The sequence below is a fragment of the Erithacus rubecula genome (assembly GCF_903797595.1).
Source record: "Erithacus rubecula genome assembly, chromosome: 3".
NCBI lineage: Eukaryota > Metazoa > Chordata > Aves > Passeriformes > Muscicapidae > Erithacus > Erithacus rubecula.
Genome location: NC_136689.1, coordinates 46,839,919 through 46,855,962, shown reverse-complemented (window position 1 = coordinate 46,855,962; position 16,044 = coordinate 46,839,919). Strand labels below are relative to the sequence as shown.

General features: G+C 43.3%; 1 protein-coding gene across 5 annotated transcripts in view; it reads right to left on the bottom strand.

The window, feature by feature from the left end:
* The window catches only part of TRANK1 (tetratricopeptide repeat and ankyrin repeat containing 1), a 70,712-nt gene that overhangs the window by 43,502 nt on the left and 11,166 nt on the right, over positions 1 to 16,044 (bottom strand). For 4 of the 5 annotated variants that reach the window (XM_079302559.1, XM_079302562.1, XM_079302563.1 and 1 more), the window contains exons 3-5: positions 15,884 to 16,007; positions 5,734 to 5,884; positions 4,658 to 4,776 (exon numbers count right to left, since the gene is read on the bottom strand). In XM_079302559.1, coding sequence (XP_079158685.1) covers positions 4,658 to 4,776; positions 5,734 to 5,884; positions 15,884 to 16,007 — 394 coding nt within the window. Of the gene's footprint in view, positions 1 to 4,657; positions 4,777 to 5,733; positions 5,885 to 15,883; positions 16,008 to 16,044 lie in introns of those variants that run through there. The other variant, XM_079302561.1, reaches the window with a different exon arrangement.

Below are 16,044 nucleotides of genomic sequence, written 5' to 3'. Positions count from 1 at the left end.
ACTTTGCCTTGCTCCTTGAAAATCCACCTAGCTTCACCAGAAGACAAGGGACGGACTATGAATGCCATCTACTGGACTTCTGTAAGGCCTATGGTACAGTGCCCCATAACAGGTTTACCTCTAAATTGAAGCATTATCAGTTTAATGATTGGATGTTGGAAGGATAAGGAATTGACAGAAAGGCTGCATCCAAAGAGCTGCAGTCAATGGATTAGCATCCAAGTGGAAACCAGTAGTGAGTGGTGTCCCTCAAGTGCCTGCACTGTGACCAGTACAATCACTCTCTTCATCAATAACATTGCCAGTGGGATTGCGGGGTGCCCTCAATCACTCAGGAAGTTTGCAGATGGCACCAAGCTGAGTGATGCAGTTGATAATGCTTAAGGGAAGGGATGACATCCAGAGGGACTCTGACGGGCTTGAGGAGCAGGCCCACTGGAACCCCAGGAAGTTCAGCAAGGCCAAGTGCATGGTCCTTTGCCTGCATCACGGCAATCCCCAGTATCAATACAGACTGAGGAAGAAGGACATGTGGGAAAATGGTGGATAAAAAACAGGATAAAAGTCAGCAATGTGTGCTTGCAGCTGAGAAAAAAATAGTATCCTGAGCTGCATGAAAAGTAGCATGGTCATCAGGTCAAGGGAGGTAACTCTACCTCTCTGCTCTGCTGAGACCAACATGGAATGTTACATTGAGCTCTGGGATCCTCTATACAGAAAAGACATGGACCTATTGGAATGAGGCCAGAGGAGGGCCACAAAAATCATAAGCAGGATGGAGCAACTCTTCTGTGATGACTGAGAAAGCTGAGATTATTCTGCCTGGAGAAGGTTTCAGGGAAAATTTATTGCTGTAACATTAATATAAAAAGAGGGCTTAGAAAAAAGACTTTTTAACAAGGTCTTTGTGACAGGACAAGAGGCAACAGCTTTAACCTGAGACTATGTTCTCATTGAATGTATGGAAAAAAATGTATGATACAGGTGGTATCATAAAGGAGGCACCAGAAAAGGCTGCCCAGCAAAGCTCTTAAGAGGATGTCTGCCCCATCCTTAAGAGTGTTGAAGGTCAGGTTGTGCTGGCCTTTAAGCAATCTGATATCTCTGCCCAAAGTAGGGGCTCGGATGGGAAATGCGGGGTTTCAGTGAGTCCATAGCTCCAGTGTGGGTCCTCAGCAGGCTGTAGTTACTGTCAGAAGCCTTCCCCTTCATGGTGTCTCCAGAAGCTGCTCTGCCTAAGCAGTGTAGCAGGATACTCTACGCTAAGTGGTGGTAAAAGAGTTTGAACTTCACCTTATTTGCAAAGGGTATCAATGACAGATAGAGAAAGGAGGGTCACACTGCTTATAGTCTTGAAGAATGCTAAGACCAGCCTGCCTCTGCAATCCCAAAGTTACACATTCTAAGGATGTCATGTTGTTCTTGACAGAAACTGGTACCAGTGACAATTCTGCAAAGCGCCTGATAAAGGAATCAACAGGTGATACCAGTGATAACTTATTTAAAGCTGCTAAGCTGACACAGCCAGTCTAGAAACATATGACTGACAGTCACTTTTTACTATAAAAGCACAGCCACACGCTTTTAAAAACAGGGTCTTCTAACATAACCCTTCCTGTATGCATGCAGATTCCTCCCTTCAGTGGAGATTTTCCTCCAGGTTACTCCTGGAGGCGGAACTAAAGAGGTTTGATCATGGCCACTGGTGTGGGTAACATCAATCTCTACTTAACTATTTTGCTATCTTTAATACTGTTGTGGTTTGTAAAGATTTCCTGAAATTTTTACCTGCTGGGACCTGGGCAACCTCCCTTGGACCTGACAAGGACCAATTGATCCGATTTTTAATATGGGCATATTGTTACACCAACAAGAAAGTTTATGCCTCTTTGTGAAACACTCATGTAAAGACAAAAAAGCCCAGGAAGGTCTCTTTCATTTTCAGCCTCTGAGAAGGTAATACCAGCCCAGGCTCCCTCTGCACAGCCTGGGCCGGGCTGGGCAGAGGCAGGTGGGGTCTGATGCAAGGCTTGGGTAGGGGCCTGCCAGGTCCCATTTTCAACTAAGGGCCCCAATATCCAGGGCGAGGGCAGGCTCGCTCAGTTCCTAAAATCTTGGTTTCCTCCCCTTCATGGCACAGGCAGAGAGCCTATGGATCAACAGAATATCTAGCCTGCACTAGAATCCTGCCCTGCCTCCGGCCCGGAGCGGCCTGCAGGAGAGACAACTGAGACCCATTCTGGCAAGCCCTCCCCCCCACCCTCTGCCTGCTGAACAGGGGGGAGGGAAGACCATCAGCTGTGGCTGGAGTTGAATGTAGCAAATTCCAGAAAATAGCCATGGAGCCAGAAAATTCATCACCATTTTCTGGCTGGGCCCTTACAATCCTAGCCCAGCCCCAGCCCAGCCTTGAAAGATTCTATCATTAATAGCTCTGGCCCGCTGCCTGAAAGAGATTGCAGGATGTTCCACTGCAAACACTTTGCCCTGTTTCCTGAGTGAAAGAAAAGAACCAGGATGATGATACGCACAGAAACAGCATGAAAACACTGAGGTCAGACAAAAGGAAGAATTCAGACCCAGATGAGGGAAGGAGGAGAATCATGGACTGAAATTCCTCTTTTTTATGCTAAGGAGAAGAGACTCTTGTTTCCCTATAACACATAAAGAAATTACGGGGTGGATTGAACGTTCTAATTGTAAATAGGAGCAGAGGCATTGGTGTTAGAGTAGATATTAAAATGGCTGTGATCCCATGAGTTTGAATAAAGAGGAGATGAAGACCCCTGCTGCTCCCCAGGGAAGAGGAGGAGGAAGAAGAAGAAGGAAGAAGGAAGAAGGAAGAAGGAAGAAGGAAGAAGGAAGAAGGAAGAAGGAAGAAGGAAGAAGGAAGAAGGAAGAAGGAAGAAGGAAGAAGGAAGAAGGAAGAAGGAAGAAGGAAGAAGGAAGAAGGAAGAAGGAAGAAGGAAGACCTCTGTTTCCAAAGATGAAGAGAGCTTTTTGTTTGAACTATAAATGATCCTTACAGTGTGCTCCATAAGTTGATGTGGTCCTCAATAATGACTGTGAGAAAACTGTTAGTCAAGCGAGGGATTTTTACATAGTGATCAGAATTCCATTCTCCCAGCTGGCTGATCACTGTGACACTGAGGCCACATGAAAACTGTTTTCTTGTGTAGAAATCTCCATAGATTTAAGACAGAAGTCTCCTCTCCCAAGTGAATTGGTGAAAGACTTTTTACAAAAAAGATGCTCAACTGACTGATTGGTTTTCTGCACACTGTCAGTATGATAAAAAAGGAAGTGGTGTGGGGGGGAGGAGGAGGGGAGGAGGAGTGTTCTGAAAGTTTTATTCTGAGTTTTATTCATTTTTCTTATAGTTTCTAGTTATAAAGTTCTTCTTTGTACCATTTAAAGTTGAGCCTGTTTTGCCTTCCTCCTAATCCTATGTCACAGCAGCGAAATTTCAAACTGGCGAACCAAAACCACTACAAATACCAATGCTTCAATATTACTTCAATAAATAATACACTATTATATAGTGCATATATTATTATATAATATATACTAACTGTTATAACTATCTGTACCATGTAGTAAATAATTCTGATGAAGTATTTTAGTCTGATCATTATAATAAATTTAAATAAGCTATTTTATTCATATAGATATATTTGGTTTGCCATCCTTAATCCTGTGTGACAAAGTCATATAAAGGCTCAATTACAAGTATATTATCCTTTAAACATAAATCATTCATCATGTCCACAAGTAGGATTGGATCCGATCACATCCAGGCAACTCCCTGAGGAGTTTAGGAAGCAAGTGGGTCTTGTCTGAACCTTACAACAGGAGGGTTTCCATGAAAAACCTCAACTGAAGCTTCTATTTTGCCTGCGACAGCCTGCAGGGCTGTTTCTCTCACTCTTTCCCCCTCGTTCTTCTAGGTAAGGTTTGGCCCTTTTTAAAGAACACTTACTCTGAACACTTCACCACCTTGGCTGAGCCATGCCTCAGAATTGGACTGTCAGAACCAGCTAGAAATGACACAGCTCTGGTCACTCCTCACAGGTATCCCGCTGGCCTGATTGCCAGCACCTCACCACAAACACTCCATATAGGTGTAACTGTGACAATGATCAATTTTTTCCACAGTTTCTTGAGAGACGACTAAAATAATCTCTGATGATCCACCTTCTGATTTTTCTAATTTATCTGGTTTTGTTCAACAACCATATACTTCCACTGAGATGCTCCTTTACTGTGGGTCTTTCACAGACAGTTTCAAATATCCAGCTTGTCATACAGAAGAAAAAGTTAAAGGGACCACAAATAAATTTGCATTTTTACCTTCTAATTTGAATATAATTGAATTGTGACTCTAGGTGGTATTGTAAGAGAGACAACAGACAGCAGCAAGATACAGGCAGGATTACAAGTCCATCATATCCCTTTCAAAAATAAGTTTCAGAAATTATTTATCACTAAAAGCATTTTCCCAGGTCTTAAAAATCAAGACATTGAACCAGGCAGATATATACATTCACAGTTTTGGCTTTTAAAAGTAACACGAGCTTATGCTGAAGTAGTAAGACGTGAGTGCCCAACCTGCAGTGGGAGGTGACACGGTAACGTGATGACACAGTGACAAACTTACCCGCCACTTGCCTTTCTGGGCCAGCCTTTCTATCACTGCTTGCCAAATCAGTGCATCAAAATGTGCACTGAAAATATAATCATACACAGGGGGGAAATTTGGTGGCAAGATTCGTTCATCTGCAAGAATAAGCAATAGAAAAAACTATTTGACATACACAGCACTTCTTCAAAGGTTGGAGTGTCGAACTAAATTACTTCATTGCACAGCAATAATTTTAGCACTGGTTAATACCTAGGGAATTGCCCAGTGGGGGATAAGAAACGCCAGTCACCCAACTGATATCCTGCTTATCAGTGGCCAGACTTCATTAAAGAAGGGGAAAAATTAATCCCTGCTCTCAAGAAACACCTCAAAGCCCCAAGGCATTGTGAACCTCACAGCAATTCTGCCTTTCACTTATGGGTCAATTGATTCTGCAACAACTAATCAAGGACCTTAACATGGGGCTACAGGCTCAACAAAAGGCAACAGAGGCAAACCTGAAATCTCCTGGCATGCCTGTAGGCCCATCATACAAAGCATGTTAAACAGACTAAAAAGCAAATAGAAAAGGAGAAACTGAGGAGAGGGCAGGGAGACAGACAGTGGGTGTTGCTGAAGAAAAAACCACACAATGCAATAAAAAGGCCAAATTTCCTCTTTTCATTGCTGTCCATTACTAGCTGAGGGAAAGTCCTCCACACTTCACTGTAAAAAAGTTTAAACAGACTATCTTTTAATTATTTTCAAATCTACCTGGCTGAAAGAAAAACAGGGTGGTCTGGACAAAACCCACTTAAAGCTTCTGCGAACTAGAGTTCCAAATCTCCAATCATAAAAGTAAATTTTGAGCTTTTATAACTATTCCACAATTGACTTGAGACAACTCACTTTCCTTCAGCATTCTGAGATTGTTGGCATCCACTATATACAAACTGGACCAAGTTCACCACATCCTTGATATATTCATAATCCTAAAACAGGCCTGAGGTACTAAAGGAACAAAGGAATTGTCTCACAAAGGACATGCTACTAAGTGACATCATCACTACAGAAAGGCTCTTAGAAAAATTAAGGTCTTAATTTGAGTTTACCATTAACGCTTATGAAGATTCCTGCAATAAACTCAGCAATTTGAGATCGATGTGCAGAAGAATTAAGTAGAACCAGACCTCTATGGAACATAGAAACTGCCTCATAAGGCTTCGATAACATGATGAATGAGTGGCCAGCTCTATAATAAGCCTGAAAACAAAAGAGAAAAAAGATGTTAGGAAAATATTCAGAGATATTTACTACCAAAAAAAGGGGTTTTTTTGTAAATTCTCTCATTATATTATGAATTTTACATGCAGTACTATTTCTGATACACAGATTAAAAACAAAAAGTGAAATAAACTATTCTATTCTAATCCCTTGAAATTCACAATGTTACTGATATTATCACAGATATTAAAGTGAAATCCTGAAATTCAAAGCTTAGAAAAAAATACAAGATGAAAGACATACTTTCAGCAGCTCTATGTTAACTTCCTCTGGAAAAGACTGGGGGGTTTTCATCACAAGGTCCAGAATATATATTTATGTTTCCACATCACTGCATTTTTGCAGTATTTCCCACAATGCATATATTCTTCAGCACCTGAACATGTTTATATTCACCCAGAATTAGATTGTACCAGCTCAGAATCACAATGGAGTTAACTTGTTCAAAGCAGACAACTGGCATGTTGTCCTTGTTTGAATGACAGGTGTCTGCCAATAAAGGCAGACGCTTCTCTTCGAAATGGAGAATGTAAACCCCCTCATTCCAAATTATTATAATTTTGAAATTAAGGGGCTCTCAGGCAAAGATGTGGGAATTAGGAATAACAGTGCTTTACTAGGACAATTAAAATAGAAGTACAGTATTACAAAGAACAATCCCAAAACACTGACAGAGTCAGAATACAACCTGACACCCCGTCAGTCAGGGTGTTGGTAGTGGCTACAGTCCTCCTGCAGTGGCAGGTGTGGTTCAGTTGAAACAGTGCTCCTGTAGAAGGGTGCAGTTCTCCTTTGAAGGTCCTGGGATGATGTGGAAATGTCCAGCTTTCCTCTGGAATCCAGTGGAAAGAAGATACTTTGCTGTTCAAAATCTCAGCTTTTATCTAGGTAGGAAAGGCTTGGCTCCTCCTCCTGGCTGGAGCATCTCCCAATAGGATGATGTAATTTTATCAGTCATACAGTGGGACTTAACAGCCCAGCAGCAGATGATATCTTCCTGAAGGGAAGATGGGTTGTGGAAAAAATAAAGTGATTGCCCCACCTGGTCATAAGACGGCCCATTACCAGATAATACATACCACTGAGATAAGGGTCACTGCCCCGCCTGGCTTTAACACATGCTGATAGAATACACATTTCTGGTCACATCCTGCACTGCAACCCAAGACATTATCCACACCTTATTCTATGACCATCTGCATAATGAAATCTTACACACAGTGCTCATTTAAGATTAGATTTCCCTGACGTACACAATGGGTTTCCCCACCTTTCTGCATTAACCACCAAGTGCAACCAGGTCCTTGAGCAAAGACAATGTGTTATGGGTTGATGTTTTAACTAGGTTTTTCTTTTTCTTTTTTTTTTTTTTTTGCTATGCAGCTGTTGGCTTTTTTTGGGGGGCTATTTTATTTAGGCTGCTGTTTTTGGTTACCTTGCTGCTGCTGCTGCTGCTGCTGCGATTTGGTTGATGCTTGCTGCTGCTGTTGCTTTAGTTGCTTTTTGGCTGCTTTAGCTGCCTTCTGGCCACTTTAGCTGCTTTTTGGCTGCTTTGGCTGCTTTTTTTTTTGGTTGCTTTTGGCTGCTTTTTTGCTTTGGCTTGTTTTAGGTTTGCTTTTGCTTGCCTTGGACTTGCTTTGGTTTGCTTTTAGCTGCTTTTTTTTTGTTTTGTTTTAGGGATTTCTGGTGGCTTTAAAAAATGCGGATTTAGACTTTGGGGATTACTTTTGAAGGTTTGTTTGGGAGGCTTTGCCGCCTTTTTTGGCCAGGATTGGCTGGGTTTGTTTTATTTGGGTTTGTGCTGGAAAGTGTTTTTTTTTGTATTTTTGTTAATAAAAAAAGGGTTTTTTACTTTTTTCTGAAGAAAATTTTTTTTTAAGCTTGGTGAAGGAAGGAATTGTAAAGGGGGCGGGGGGCTCTTTAGAGGTTTTTTTTTTTCCTTTAAATTTGTCCGAAACTTTGACATATTATTTTGGTAGCCTGTACAGGGAAACTAGAAAAAGTGGAAAAAACTTTAATAATATTTTGTTTTTAACTGTTAGTATTAGCATGTTTATTAAATTTATAATGTTTTTTGTTGTGGCAGCTTGCTTGTATGTATGGTTATTAAGTTTTTGTAAAGTGTTAATACTGTTGTAGTTATTGAGTTTGTTTACTTATTCGGAGATAGCTTTGGTGTTGTTTTTAATACGTAGCTTTTGTATTAAAGGGGTATTAACAAAAATACTTACTGAGCTAGGCTTGGTGGCAATGGCATACAAGAAATTTATAAAAGTGTTAGAATTTGCTTTAAAAATGTATAAATTATGGTTTGTGTTATTTATTAGAAGAAAAGCAGGCAAAAAAAAATTCTGCTTTTTTTTTTTTTAACTATTTTGGTACTTTTTTTAAAGTATTTTGCAACTTTGGATCTTGAATTTGTTTAGGTGGAAATTTTCAGATTATGGGGTCAGAAAATTTTTTTAAAATTTGGCCTATTTTTTTCTATTTGCTATTTTACTAAAGATTTTTTTTGCTTAGCTTGACTTTTAAATTAGGAGTCTTTTCAGCCTTTTTAGAAATTTCGGTCTTTATTCTATATGAACTGCAGATGATGTAACAAAGACTTACTAAATTAATTGCTAGAAAGATGATTTTTTTAATATTTAGGGAGATTAGAATATTTTTTAATAAAGATGTAACTGATTCATTGGAGAGGAAAGGAAATAAAGGCAGGAATTTTTTTTTGCCTGCTTTTCTTCTAATAAATAACACAAACCATGATTTATACATTTTTGAAGCAGATTCTAACATGTTTATAAATTTCTTGTATGCCATTGCCACCAAGCCTAGCTCGATGAGTATTTTTGTTAATACCCTTTTAATACAATAGCTACGTATTAAAGACAACACAGGAGCTATCTCCGGATAAGTAAACAAACTCAATGACTAAAACGGTATTAACACTTTAAAGAAACTTAACAACCACACATACAGGCAAGCTGCCACAATAAAAGACATTATGGATTTAATAGACATACTAATACTAACAGTTGAAAACAAAATATTATTAGATTAAAGTTTTTTCCACTTTTTCTGGTTTCCCCGTACGGGCTACCAAAATAATTTGTTCAAGTTTTGGACAAATCTGGGGGAAAAAAAAAAAACCTCTAAAGGGCCACCCCCCCCCCCTCCCCCCGCCGCACCCTTTACAATTCCTTCCCTCACCGAGCTTGGAAAGAATTTCTCTTCAGGGGAAAGTGGAAAAAAAAAAATTTATTAACAAAACTACAAAAGAAACACTTTCCAGCACAGACCCAGATGAGACGGACCCGGCCGATCCTTGCCGGGAAGGACGGCAGAGCCTCCCGGGCAGACCTTCAGAGGTGGTCCCTGAAGTCTAGATCCGCGTTTTCTGGAGCCGGTGAAAATCCCTGGGACGGGGAGAAGGGGGAGAGGGGGAGGGGCAGCTGGAAGCAAGCCAAAGCAAGCCCAGGGCAAGCAAAAGCAAGCCTAGGACAAGCCAAAGCAGGGGGGCAGCCAAAAGCAGCCGGGGGGGGGGGGGGGGGGCAGCCAAAGCAGCTGGGGTGCAGCTAAAGTGGCCGGGGGGCAGCTAAAGCAGTCAGGGGGCAGCTAAAGTGACGGCAGCAGTGAGCAGCAGCCAAACCGCAGCAGCAGCAGCAGCAGGCTAGCCGAAACAGCAGCCTAGATAAAACAGCCCCAGGCAGGGGCCGGCAGCTGCATGGCAGTGGGGAGGGGGGGGGGGGGGGGGGGGGGGGGCAGGCAAGGAGAGGAGCTAGTTAAAACATTAACCCATAACACAATGCCACAGATGGGTTTGTCCCTGCTTGAGGTGGGACTAATCGAAATGGTTTTTCCTAAAATACCTTTCACGTGTACCACATGTTTGTCTCCATCCACTGTGTGCAAGGGTTCAGACTGAGCAGGACCAGCTCGATTGATGGACCCTTGGGTGTTGACCATCCAGGTGGCCTTTGCAAATTTGTTTCCCAAATCTTGAAGGTTCCCCCACCAAGCGCCTTCAGGGTACTCCTGAGTAGCCCATTGCACCATTCGACTTTCCCAGCAACTGGTGCATGGTAAGGGATATGATATATCCATTCAATGCCATGTTCTCTGGCCCAGGTGTTGATAAGACCATTCTTGAAATGGGTCCTGTTGTCTGAGTCAATTCTTTCAGAGGTACCATGCCTCCAAAGGACCTGCTCTTCCAGGCCCAGGATGGTGTTCCGAGCAGTGCCGTGAGGTACAGGGTAGGTCTCCAGCCATTCCGTGGTGGCTTCCACCACGGTCAGCACATAGTGCTTGCCTTGGCGGATCTGAGGCAGTGTGATATAGTCAATCTGCCAGGCCTCTCCGTACTTATGTTTGGACAACCGCCCCCCATACCAGAGGGGCTTCACCTGCTTGGCTTGCTTAATGGCAGCACACATCTCACAGTTACAGATAACTTGAAAAATACTGTCCACAGTTAGATCCACACCTCAGTCTCATGCCCATTTATAGCATCTCTGCCCTGACAGCCTGAGGCATCGTGGACCCAGTGAGCCCTTGTGTTGCCAATCTAAGTCTATCCTTAACATCTTTATCTGTGCAGACTGATCTACCACCTTGCTGTGTGGGTGTTCCTCATTAGCCTGACTCTTGGGGACATGGGCATCTACATAACGGACTTTCACGGGTCGCTTCTCTACCCCAGTGACAATGTCTTTCCACTCATCAGCAGCCCTGATTAGTTTTCCTCTACATTGCCAGTCAGCCTTTTTCCACCTTTCCAGCCAATCCCACAGAGCATTGGCTACCATCCTAGAGTTAGTGCAAAGGTAGTGCTTTTCCCACTTCTCTCTTACACCAATGTCCAGGACCAGCTGAACAGCTTTCAGTTCAACTAGTTGACCTTCTTCCTCGGTAGCTTGTGCAATCTGTCATGCAGGGCTCCATCCAGCTGCTTTCTACTTCCAAATCATCCCCAAAACGTGGCAGGAACCATTGGTCATAGCGTGTTTCATCTGTTGGCAGTTGGTTGTGTGGTAGGGCTTCTTTGGCCCAGGTCACTTGCTCCTGCTCCTCTTCATCAGGGAGACCAAAATCTTCACCTTCTGGACAGTTTGTAATTATCTCCAAAATCCCAGGGCTATTCAGGTTGCCAATACAGGCGCGCAGTGTGATGAGGGCAATCCACTTGATCCATGTGGCATTGGTGGCATGGTGGGTAGAGGGAACCTTTCTTTTAAACATCAACCCCAGCACTGGCAGTCGGGGTGCCAGAAGAAATTGTATTTCTGTGCCAATCACCACTGAGGCAGCTTGAACTCCTTCATGGGCAGCCAAGATTTTCTCCTCTGTGGGAGCGTAATTGGTTTCAGACCCTTTGTAACTTTGGCTCCAGAATCCCAGGGGTCGGCCTCGAGTTTCACCAGGTATCTTCTGCCAAAGGCTCCAGGAGAGACCATGGTTCCCCGCTGCAGAGTAAAGCATATTCTTTACCTTTGGTCCCATCCTGACTGGGCCAAGGTCCATAAACCATCTCCTGCTTGATCTGGGCGAAGGCTTGCTGTTGTTCAGGATCCCAGCGGAAATTGTTCTTCTTGTGGGTAATCAGGTAGAGAGAGCTCACAATCTGGCCCTCAGGAATGTGCATTCTCCAAAAGCCTATGGCACCTTGGAAAGCTTGTGTTTCCTTCTTGCTGGTCGGTGGAGACATTGCAGTGATCTTATTGATGACCCCAGTGGGGACCTGGCGCCGTCCATCCTGCCACTTCACTCCCAGGAACCGGATCTCTCAGGCAGGTCCTTTGACTTTGCTCTTTTTAATGGTTAAGATGGCTCCCAGAAAAAGCTGGATGATCTTCTCTCTCTTCTCAAATACCTCCATTGCCGGGTTCCCCCACACAATGATATCATCGATGTACTGCACATGTTCTGGAGCCTCACCCTTCTCCAGTGCAGCCTGCATCAATCCATGGCAGATGGTGGGGCTGTGTTTCCACCCCTGGGGCAGTTGGTTCCAGGTGCACGCCCCTCCAGGGGAAAGCAAACTGAGGCCTGAAATCTGCTGCCAGAGGAATGGAGAAAAATGTATTGACAATTTCAATGGTGGCACACCACCTTGCTGCCTTGGACTCCAGCTCGTATTGGAGTTCTAGCATGTCTGGCATGGCAGTGCTCAGGAGTGGAGTCACTTCATTCAATGCATGATAGTCCACAGTCAGTCTCCATTCTCCATCAGATTTTGCGCACAGGCCAGATAGGACTGTTGAAGGGTGAGTGGCTCTTGCTGACCACCCCTTGGCTCTCCAGCTCTCAGATCATCTTGTGGATGGGGATCACAGCATCTCAATTTGTCCGGTACTGCCGGCGGTGCACCATCAAGGTGGTAATTGATGCCTGTTGCTCTGTCACTTTCAGATGGGTTTTCCAACAGTCCAGGCAAGGTGTTCAACTGCTTAGTTCTCTCTGCCACTACAGCAGCTATTCCAAAAGTCCACCTGAACCTCTTTGGGTCTTTGTAATAGCCGTTCCACAGGAAGTCTATGCCTAGAATACATGGGCCAGATGCAATTGGATGTTTTTGTCACCTCTGTCAGGCTCACCTCAGCTTCCACCAGAGTCAATTCCTGTGATCCCCCTGTTACCCCAGCAATGGAAACAGATTCTTCTCCCACATGTCCCGATGGTATTATGACACACTTTGAACCAGTATCAACTAATGCCTCAAGTTTCTGTGGCTCTGATGTGCCAGGCCATCAGATCCACACCGTCCAATAGATCCTGTCATCCCTTGCCTCTCCCTGGCTAGAGGCAGGGCCCCTCTATCCCTCGCTATTATTTCCTTCCTGGGCATACATAGTAGAGGTTCCTTCAAGTGAGGCTGACAGATTATCTTCCCTTCTGTAATACCCAGCACCTTGGTTAAGGGAGGTCGAGGCTACCTTCACTTTAGTAAAACTTCCTTGGTTAGCATTTCCCTCCCTGAGCTGACGCACCCGTGCCGCCAGGACAAAAGTGGGTTTCTCATCCCATTTTCCCACGGCTTCACCATGGTCACAGAGCAACAACCACAGATCAGTTCTTGGGGTGTACCCTCTCTCCCTTCCTGGGGGACGTTGGACTCTAAATTTGGGGCCTGTGACTCTCACTGGTGCCACACTGATCTTCCTCATCTCCTCCCTCATCTCCCTCATCTCCTCTTGGAGGCTCTTGACGACAGCAGAGACATTGGACTGCATTGGGCCATTCATCATACTCAAAATTTCTGAGCTTGTTAGCCACAGAACCTACGTCTCTTGGTTGTTATCAGCATTAATCATTACAATAAAAGTGGTCTATTGAGATGGCCCTAGGTTTGCCAGATTTTATAACATCTGCCCTGTGCACCTGACCTTGTCAGGATCATTGTCAGGCCCTTCCAAAGAGTACCTCTAATATTGCCACTTCTCTCACCTGCTGGATCCCCTCCTCACAGGTCTTCCAGCACATTCTGTGATAGTGCTCCTGCATTCTTTCTCTGTGAACAAACCTCTCACGCTCATTAACAGCTGTTCCCAGAGGGAAAGGAGGCGTGGATCCCTTACGAATACCTGATCCACACCTGACTCCTGGGTCAAGGGTTCTCAGTTCCTTGCCTCAGTTTCATCCAGTTGAACACCTGTTCCCATAAGGTCCCAGACCCCAAGTAGCCAAGTAATCTCATGGCCCCATCATATGTCTTTGTAGATTACGGAGATTTTTGTATGACAGGAACTTGGTGATGATCTCAACCTCTGGCTCCTCTGCTGGTTGTGATGGCACTCCTTTCTTATCCTTATTATCTAGGTGCTTTGTTTTCATCTTAGATTTTCTAGTTTCCACAGGGGCAACTGTTGCTAGCTGTGGCTGCCCCTGCGGTTCAGCTGGAACCTGGACAGATGTAGTATCTATGGGTTCCACTGCAGCACCAAAAGACTCTCCCTCTTTAGGCAGGGGGAGGGTTCCTCACCCAGCCAATATCTTCTTATCTCTGAATGGTAAATAGAACAGGCCTATCAGTAAGACCAGCCACTGTATGATATCATTAGCATTCAGAGGAGATTTGAGCCCTTCAAAAACTGGTGGGGTACACCCAAAAACCTGGGTGAAGGGTTGGGAGAAAATTTTCCCTGGTATCATTCCCTTACAGTAGTTACCATTATTAAAGTAACACCAAAAACGTACAGTTAGTGTGTGATAGCACTGAATCCATGTACCTGCCTTCTAAAGGAAGTTAAAAATCATGAATTCCTCATCTTATTAACCCATAAAGCGAACTGGATAACAGACACAGTAGCCTTAGTTATAGGGCCCATGTTTAGATAAAGGCCTGCAAATGGGAGAAATATAGCCACAACCACATGCCACCCAAACCAGGGCAAGCTAGACCACATGATGCCACCTAATAAGCTTTCTATGTCCAGCACACAAAAATTAGTTTACTCAAGAACTGCTATTCCTTTTATCCCTTGATGCCCTCAAGCCCCACGTTGGTCACCAAAATCTGTCCTGGTTTGAATGACAGGTGTCTGCCAATAAAGGCAGACGCTTCTCTTCGAAATGGAGAATGTAAACCCCCTCATTCCAAATTATTATAATTTTGAAATTAAGGGGCTCTCAGGCAAAGATGTGGAAATTAGGAATAACAGTGCTTTACTAGGACAATTAAAATAGAAGTACAGTATTACAAAGAACAATCCCAAAACACTGACAGAGTCAGAATACAACCTGACACCCCGTCAGTCAGGGTGTTGGTAGTGGCTACAGTCCTCCTGCAGTGGCAGGTGTGGTTCAGTTGAAACAGTGCTCCTGTAGAAGGGTGCAGTTCTCCTTTGAAGGTCCTGGGATGATGTGGAAATGTCCAGCTTTCCTCTGGAATCCAGTGGAAAGAAGATACTTTGCTGTTCAAAATCTCAGCTTTTATCTAGGTAGGAAAGGCTTGGCTCCTCCTCCTGGCTGGAGCATCTCCCAATAGGATGATGTAATTTTATCAGTCATACAGTGGGACTTAACAGCCCAGCAGCAGATGATATCTTCCTGAAGGGAAGATGGGTTGTGGAAAAAATAAAGTGATTGCCCCACCTGATCATAAGATGGCCCATTACCAGATAATACACACCATGGAGATAAGGGTCACTGCCCCGCCTGGTTTTAACACATGCTGATAGAATACACATTTCTGGTCACATCCTGCACTGCAATCCATGACACATGTTGCAACACAGCACAAGTTAAATGGGCATTTCAATGCAATTATACTGTATCTAAATAAAAAAACATTCTACTAAAGGCTCTGGGAATCTTAAATGGTTAGACCAGACAACTGTTTATTGCACATAAAAGCCAATCCAAGTGAATGACTCCACATCATAAATACTATACAACTCCTACTTATTTCTAACAGATTGCTATTTGAGTCAAGATGTACATAATCAACATGTATTTAATCACAAGCCAAGTGTAGTGTATTCTTCTGTCCCCTGGAAATACAATATGACCTTGATCGCCAAGTACCACTCCCAGGAACTGGAGATTCATTAACCTGTAACCCTTGTTTAGTATATTGATAGTTACATTTCTTGAAAGCATTGGTAACTCTCACATCAGGACCCAGAGAGAACCAGCATCTTGTGGTGCAAGAGAGAGCTGCTTAATTTCATTAAAAATTCTGTTACAGCTATGAATCTGATACTTATGTATAGAATCAAACCCTGATTCTGGAATTTGGTAGTAGATTTACTCATCATGGCCCAAAGCAAAAGCATAATAAAATGAAGAAAATTACACCATTATTAAATTTAAGAAAAAAAAAAAAAAAAAAAAAAAAAAAAAAAACAACCGAAAGACCAAAACAAAAAACAAAAACAAAAAACAAAAAATAAAACACCAAAACCAAAACCAAAAACAAAAACCCACACAAAAAAAAACAAGGAAGGCATGCAAAAACTGCCAGCTTAAGCATCTGAATACCTTAACGTACTCCGGATCCCACTGTAAGCTTTGGTGGGCTAAAACCATTGAATCCCTCCATTTGCCCAGGCAGTACAAGGCAGTTGATTTGTTGCACAACAACATAGCTATGTCCCGGGAACACCTAAAGATATGGTTTTATCATTACTGTTTATTCAGTA